Raw genomic sequence first — 7,680 nt, 5'->3', positions numbered from 1 at the left:
GTCCTCCTCTATATGACTCTCTCTCTGTGTGGGGGGGGCAGCCTCCTCTCCTCCTCTATATGACTCTCTCTCTGTGTGGGGGGACTATCATTGCCGTTTGGGGAGCCTCCTCTCTCCTCTAATGCTCTCTCTTTGGGCAGTCTCTCCCTAAATGACTCTCTTGTGTGGGGGCAGAATTCTCCTGACTCCTTGTGGGGGGCAGCCCTCCCTCTCCTCTGTCCTGTGGGCACTCCTTCCCCCCTATATGAACTCTCTCTCTCTGTGACGGGGCAAGCTTCCCTCCTCTATATGCTCTTTCTGTGGGGGGGGGGGGGGGGGGGGGGGGGCAGCCTCCTCTCTCCCTGTATATGACTTTTCTCTGTGGGGGCAGCTTCCCCCTACTATATGAACTGTGGGGGGGGGGGGGGGGGGCAGCCTCCCTCTATATGACTCTCTCTTTCTGTGGGGGGGCAGCCTCCTCTATATGACTCTTCTCTCTTGTGGGGGGGCAGCCTCCCTCACCTCTCAGTACAAACAATATAAACAATTTAAGAAAAATAAAAAAATTACAAAAGTCGTCCCCACTCAGTAAATAGTGTTTTTTCCAAAATATGAAACAGTGGTCACGCCGCGTCAGATTTCCTAAAAACATTAACAAGGCCGCAGTTTCTCTGTCCGTCTGCCTTACACACGGCATTCTGAACGATAGGAGAGGGAAGGGATGGAGGGCTGCTCCCTTCCAACAGACGGAGGAGTGTTGAGTGATGTTCATCGCAACTCTCATCCTCTAATGGGTCTACTTCAACAAAGACCAGTGAACGCCCCTCCCCATTTGGTGGAGCCCCTCCCCCCGTTTTTCATCTAGAGAGAAACCAGACCGAAAGAGATGGAGCGGAGAGAGATGGAGAGAGAGAGAGAGAATGGAGCGAGAAGAGAGAGCGAGAGAGAGGATGGAACGAGAGAGAGAGCGAGAGATTGGAAGAGAGAGAGATGGATGCGAGAAGAGAGAAGAGAATGAAGATGAGAGAGACCGAGAAGGAGCAAGAGAGAGACAGGAGGAGGATGAGAGGGGAGAGGAGAGAGAGAGATGAGAGAGATGAGAAGAGGAGAGAGAGAGAGAGTGGAGAGAAGACAGAAGAAGAGAGAGAGCGTTAGGCAATTGAGGGTCAAACTAGAAAAGGAAAGTTTGTCCAGAACAGAAATGTCTGACTATGGTCACCATACCGTTTGGATTGTTGCCGGACTCAAGAAAAGCAAGCTCTCGTCCGTAAGTTGTACCATCTGGGAAATAACATTCGATAACATTAACACAAGAAATGTTACAGGTTAAATAAAATCTAGGTTTTAAAAACTGGGACAATAAACTGAAACCAGTTATTGTTAAGGTCTAGCTTGATACAGTTATCAAAGTCAATCAACGGGTCCCACTAAGCTGTGATGCACAGTCTGGTTGGGGGACTGTTTTGAATGGTGCACCCCAGTACTTCCTGAATAGGCTTGAAGGGGGGGAAGGGTTAGGGTGGACACATTAGGCAGTAGGTAAATATAATGCAAACACCTGATGGAAGAGAACATTCCACCTCTACTTGGGTCACTTAATCAGGCAGTGTTGTGTGTACCTGGTCACTCAGACAGTGGTGTGTGTGTAACCTGGTCACTCAGCAGTGGGTGTGTGTGTACCTGGTCACTACTCAGTAAGTGTGTGTGTGTGTGTGTGGGTGTGTGTGGTGTGTGTGTGTGTAAACCTGGTACTGGAACAGTGTGTGTGTGTAACCTGGTCAACTCAAGCAGTATGTTGTGTGTGTACCTGGTCAACTCCAGCAGTAATGTGTGTGTGTGTGTACCTGGTCACTCAGACAGTATGTGTGTGTGTGTGGTGTGTGTGTGTACCTAGTCACTCAAGCAAGTAATGGTGTGGTGTGTGTGTAACCTAGTCACTCAAGCAAGTAATGTGTGTTGTGTGTGTGGGTGTGTGTAACCTAATCACTCAGCAGTGTGTGTGTGTACCTGTACTCATGCAGTATGTGTGTGTGTGTGTGTACCTAGTCCAACTCAGGCAGTAAATGTGTGTGTGGTGTGTACCTGGTCACTCAAAGTCAGTATGTGTGTGTGTGTGTGTACCTGGTCACTGGCAGTATGTGTGTGTGTGTGTGTGTGTGTGTGTACCTGGTCCACTCAGCAGTATGTGTGTGTTGTGTGTACCTGGGTCAACTCAGAGTATTGTGTGTGTGTCCTGGTCACTCAGCAGTGGTGTGGTATGTGTAACTTGGTTCACTCAAGCAGTATGTGTGTGTGTGTGGTGTGTACCTGGGTCACTCAGCAGTTATGTGTGGTGTGTACCTGGCAACTCAGCAGTATGTGTGTGGTGGGGTAACTGGTCACTCAGCAATATGTGTGTGTGTACCTGGGTCCCACTCAGCAAGTGTGTGTATGTGTCCCCTGGTCACTGTGCTGTACTTCAGCAGTATGTGTGTGGTGTGTTGTACCTGGTCACTCAGCATGTATGTTGTGGTGTGTGGGTGTGTGTAACCTGGCACTCAGCCAAGTATGTGTGTGTTGTTACCTAGTCACTCAGCAAGTGTGTTGTATGTGGTAACCTGGGTCTTCAGCAGTGTGTGGTAATGTGTACCTGGTCACTCAGCAGTGTTTTGTGGTATGTGTACCTGGTCACTCAGCAGTGTGTGTAATGTGTACCTGGTCACTCAGCAGTATGTGTGTGTGGTAACTGGTCACTCAGCAGTGTGTGTATGTGTACCTGGTCACTCAGCAAGTGTGTGTAATGTGTACCTGGTCCACTCAGCAGTGTGGTGTATGTGTACCTGGTCACTCAGCAGTGTGGGTGTAATGTGTACTGGTCACTCAGCAGTTGTGTGTTATGTGTACCTGGTCACTCAGCAGTGGTTGTGTATGTGTACCTGGTCACTCGCCGTGTGTGTGTGTGGTGTACCTGGTCACTCAGCAGTATGTGTAATTCCTGTGGGTCCTTGTCGGTAGACGCTGGTTGATTCTGTCCCCAGTGGAATACACTACACACACACGCCATCTTTCCTGATCACCTCAGCCGCAGTCAGCTTCCTCCAGGTACAGAGCATGGTACACTGACACCCACACCACACACAACCAACACACCCACACACCACAACTAAAACCGATGTGAAAAATACAGTAGAATGGAGACGCAGGCCTTTAACATTTCTGTTTATCATGCGCTTTCCCATTCTTTCTGGAGTAAGTACAAAAGTAAAAATATTTTTACAAAAGGGTTCCGTCTGCATTTCAAAACCCTGCAACTGTTTTGAGAAAGGGCCTGGATAAAATTTCAACACCTAGGATGCACGGGCTTGGAAAAAACCAATTCCATGACCATTTTCCAGGCTAAACTGGTTTGCAAACAATTGGAGTAAAACAAGCATAAATCATGGTTTTGATGGGGATTTAAAAAAGTGGATTGGAAAAACTGCAGATTGGCCATTTAAACAAACTCAAACCAACAGACCGTAATAAATGAGGTGTGGGTCCCTGCGCTCTCTGTTCTGGCTGTCACTGCGTCCTCTCCAAGCAGGGGGCTCTCTACCTCAACACTCCCTGGACACACATAGAGGGTCCAACCGTGGGCCACCGACCTGAGGAACACAGAGACATGTTAAGCAACACATTGGGACATTTCCATACACCCCCACCCCTCTTCTCTCTCCAACACCATACACCCCCCTCTCTCTCTAACACGACACACCCCCCATTCTCTCTCTCAACACACCACCCCCCTCTCTCTCTCACACACACCCCCCTCTCTCTCTCACCACACCAACCCCCCTCTCTCTCTCAGCACATGGCGGTTATACCCCCGTCTCACACACGCCCCTCCTCACAACACAACACCCCCCGTCTCAATACGCCCGTCTCTCACCACACACCCCCCGCGTCTCTACATACGCCCCCTCTCTCACACATAACCTCCGTTCTCACACATACCCCCGTCTCAGCATACCCCACTCTCTCTCACATACGCCCTCTCTCAACACATACCCCTCCGTCCTCACACATACCCCCTCTCTCTCAACTACACAACACCCCCCCGTCTCACATACCCGCCCTCTTCTCTCACAATACACCCCCCCTACTCCTCTCACACACATTATACACCCCCTCTCTTCACCCCCCCTCTCTCTCACACCCACTTTTTCTCTCAGCCCCGCTCTCTTCTCACACACACACCCCTCTCGCTACACACACCCCCCTTACGCTCTCTCACACACAACCCCTCTCCCTCTCTCAACACACACCTCCCATCTCATCTCTCTCTCTCACGACACATTTCACCACCCTCTCTCTCTTTCCAAAACCAACACCACCCCTCTCTATCTCACAGCCACAAGTCAGACACCACCCTCTCTCTCTCACACACACACCACCCCTCTTCTCTCAAACACACACCACACCCTCTCTCTCTTCAGATCCACACGACACCCCACCACCCTCTCTCTCACACACACACAACCCGCTCTCTCCAACACACACCTCTCTCACCACACCCACGCCTCTCTCAACTAACTCACTGCCTTCAAACACCACACCCCCTCTCTCTCCAACACACACCCTCTCTCTCTCACACACCCTCAACCCCGCTCTCCTATCACACAGCACCCTCTTCTCTCTAGACACTACCCCTCATCTCTCACACACACCCCTCCGTCTCTGCTCACACACACCCCTCTCTCTCCTCCACACCCACCTCTCTCTCTCAACAGTGCACCCTCTTTAACACCCCTCTTCTCTCCTCTACGCACACCCTGCACTCTCTCCAGCTACCTCACTACCCCTCCTCCTCACTCGGCTCTCACACCCTCTCTCCCTCTCAAATAACCCCCCTCTATTCAATGGGACTTTATTGGAACTGGAAACATAGTGTTTACATTGAAAAAAACAAGGTGAAGTTAGATTAATGAACAATCATAAAAATAACACGTAAAACATTAAACACTCTCCAGTAAAGTTTCCAAAAGAGATAAAGACATTACAAATGTTCATATTATGTCTATATACAGTGTTGGTAAATGAATGTGTAAACGATTCAACGTTACAAATAATAAACATAAATAATGGGTTGTATTTTACAATGGTGTTTGTTCTTCACTTGGGTTGCCCTTTCTTGTGGCAACAAGGTCACAAAATTTGCGCCGCTGTGATGCACACTGTGGTATTTCCCCACTAGATGTGGTCTTTAACAACTCAACAGGCTGTCTTTAACAACTCAACAGGCTGTCTTTAATAACTCAACAGGCTGTCTTTAATAACTCAACAGGCTGTCTTTAACAACTCAACAGGCTGTCTTTAATAACACAACAGGCTGTCTTTAACAACTCAACAGGCTGTCTTTAACAACTCAACTTACACTAGGGACCAGGGAAAGAGTGGGTACCTGAGAAGTGGGAGAAGAGCCGTGCGTAGCTGTTGAAGCGGTTTTTGACAAGCCACTTCTGAGTCTCCGGGATGGTGGCTGTAGGACTGAGTTGCTGGAGAGAGACAGAGACAGAGAGAGAGTGTGAGTTGGGGGGGATTGATTTTCAACATGAGAAGTTTTTACAGGATTTGAGACACGTCCATGAGAATGTGTGTGGTGTATACTGACCTCTGTGACGACTTGGCTGACAGGGTCTGCCTGGTGATTGGGCGACGATGAGCCACTGGAATACAACAGTCACAGTCAGCATTATCTCACTATGTCCACACAGACAGAGTTCCTTTCTCTCTATCCCTGAACGCTCACACACACCTGTCGGGTACAGAGGAGGCAGTGTACGTGGAGAGGGGTGTGGAGGTGAAGGAGGGACCAGCCGTCCGGGGAGGGCCGACGTAGGCATCAGGCCACGGAGAACACTGACCAGAGAGAAGAGAGACGTCACAACAACACACTACCATAAAGCATTGCTGTCACCACCTACTAAGCAGGGTTTCCGTTTGGAAAATGCGGCGCCGGACATTTGAACGGCACCATTTTAATTGAGACATTTACCATACGAGTTGGGTGACTAACCCGATTAGGGCGTCCACTCACTGTCTGTCAGAATGACAGAAATCACATTTTAGATGATAGTAATTCATACGAACTGAACCTRMGAGGATGCAATGACGTGTGTCCTTCCTACACTTTAAAGATGTTGGAATAACTGTCCACGTGTACTTTTCCTCAGGTCAACAAGACGAGTAACGAACAGCAAAATCACTAGTCTGTAAATCTACTGTACCTCATAGTAGAACAGTTGACCTATTCTATTGGTCAGCTTGTCGAGAAAGAAATAGCCTATTGCCAAACAGACTCTGGGACGACAGATCCCAAATTCATTCAACCAGTAGACCTTGGTTACATACAAACATGCTAAAAAAGCAATGAGTCTGACTCAACAGATCAGAACGTTTAGCTTAATGTTGATAAACTACTATTTCACATTATAGGCAGTAGGCTACGCGTCAATGTGCATTTGGCTACCGGACGACGAAAGAACGTTGACAACCAATAAAACCGGAGAGAAATAGGCTACTGGTTTCTATGGCACATGGACGTCTTTATAAAATAATTGTCTCCATGGATACGGTGGGATTTTGCCTAGGCTACTGAAACACGCCTCATAATATATGTAGTAAAACGTTCCGGTTTGAAACAATAGGCCGGGCGCAGTGCACGCTGACCAGGTCGCCAGGTGTACGGTGTTTCCTCAGACACATTGGGTGCGGCCGGCTTCTGGGTTAAGTGGGCGTTGTGTCAAGAAGCAGTGCGGGTTGGTTGGGTTGTGTTTCGGAAAGACGCACGGCTCTCGACCTTCRCCTCTCCCGAGTCCGTACGGGAGTTGCAGCGATGAGACAAGACTGTAACTACTACCAATTGGATACCCGAAATTGGGGGGGAAAAAAGAAAAAAAAAGATTTAAAAAAAAAAACGTTTTGAAACACTGAAGCATCTGTAGGTTTCCAGAAAGCTGCCTCCAGCTCAAAGTGGTGTGACGCGCTGGTGAAGCCAGACTTTTGTTATTTTATTTATTTCACCTTTATTTAACCAGGTAGGCTAGTTGACAACAAGTTCTCATTTACAACTGCGACCTGACCAAGAATAAAGCAAAGCAGTGTGACACAAACAACAACACAGAGTTACACATGTAATAAACAAAACAGTCAATAATACAGTAGAAAAAAAGAAAACAAAAAGTCTATGTACAGTGAGTGCAAATGAGGTAAGAAAAGGGAGGTAAGGCAATAAATAGGCCGTGGTGGCGAAATAATTACAATATAGCAATTAAACACTGGAATGGTAGAATGTGCAGAAGATGAATGTGCAAGTAAAGATACTGGGGTGCAAAGGAGCAAGATAAGTAAATACAGCCTTCCGTTGCCTACCTACGCATTTGACTGGTGAATGGGAAGCGCGCTTCAGTTACCAGTTGAAAAATAAAAACAGTTGCCATTTTTAATGTTGGTCCCTCAAGAAAACCTTTTAACACACAAATGCATTTAGAATTGTTGCGCCATGATTGGACTTATAAAAGTGCTGTCTGATCAATTTTCCACTCAAAGGCTCCGTATCTGTAGTATCTGTATGCTCCGTATCTGTAGTATCTGTAGGCTCCGTATCTGTAGTATCTGTAGGCTCCGTATCTGTAGTATCTGTAGGCTCCGTATCTGTAGTATCTGTCGGCTCCGTATCTGTAG

General features: G+C 47.9%; 1 protein-coding gene across 1 annotated transcript in view; it reads right to left on the bottom strand.

The window, feature by feature from the left end:
* The window catches only part of LOC112074882 (upstream-binding protein 1), a 30,382-nt gene that overhangs the window by 1,538 nt on the left and 21,164 nt on the right, over positions 1-7,680 (bottom strand). The window contains exons 10-12 of the mRNA XM_024141966.2: positions 5,753-5,856; positions 5,609-5,663; positions 5,398-5,492 (exon numbers count right to left, since the gene is read on the bottom strand). Coding sequence (XP_023997734.2) covers positions 5,398-5,492; positions 5,609-5,663; positions 5,753-5,856 — 254 coding nt within the window. The remainder of the gene's footprint in view (positions 1-5,397; positions 5,493-5,608; positions 5,664-5,752; positions 5,857-7,680) is intronic.

This window comes from Salvelinus sp. IW2-2015, unplaced genomic scaffold (genome assembly GCF_002910315.2).
Source record: "Salvelinus sp. IW2-2015 unplaced genomic scaffold, ASM291031v2 Un_scaffold2864, whole genome shotgun sequence".
Classification (NCBI taxonomy): Eukaryota; Metazoa; Chordata; class Actinopteri; order Salmoniformes; family Salmonidae; genus Salvelinus; species Salvelinus sp. IW2-2015.
The sequence above is the reverse complement of the archived record's forward strand: the minus strand, read 5'-3'. Positions and strand labels throughout refer to the sequence as shown.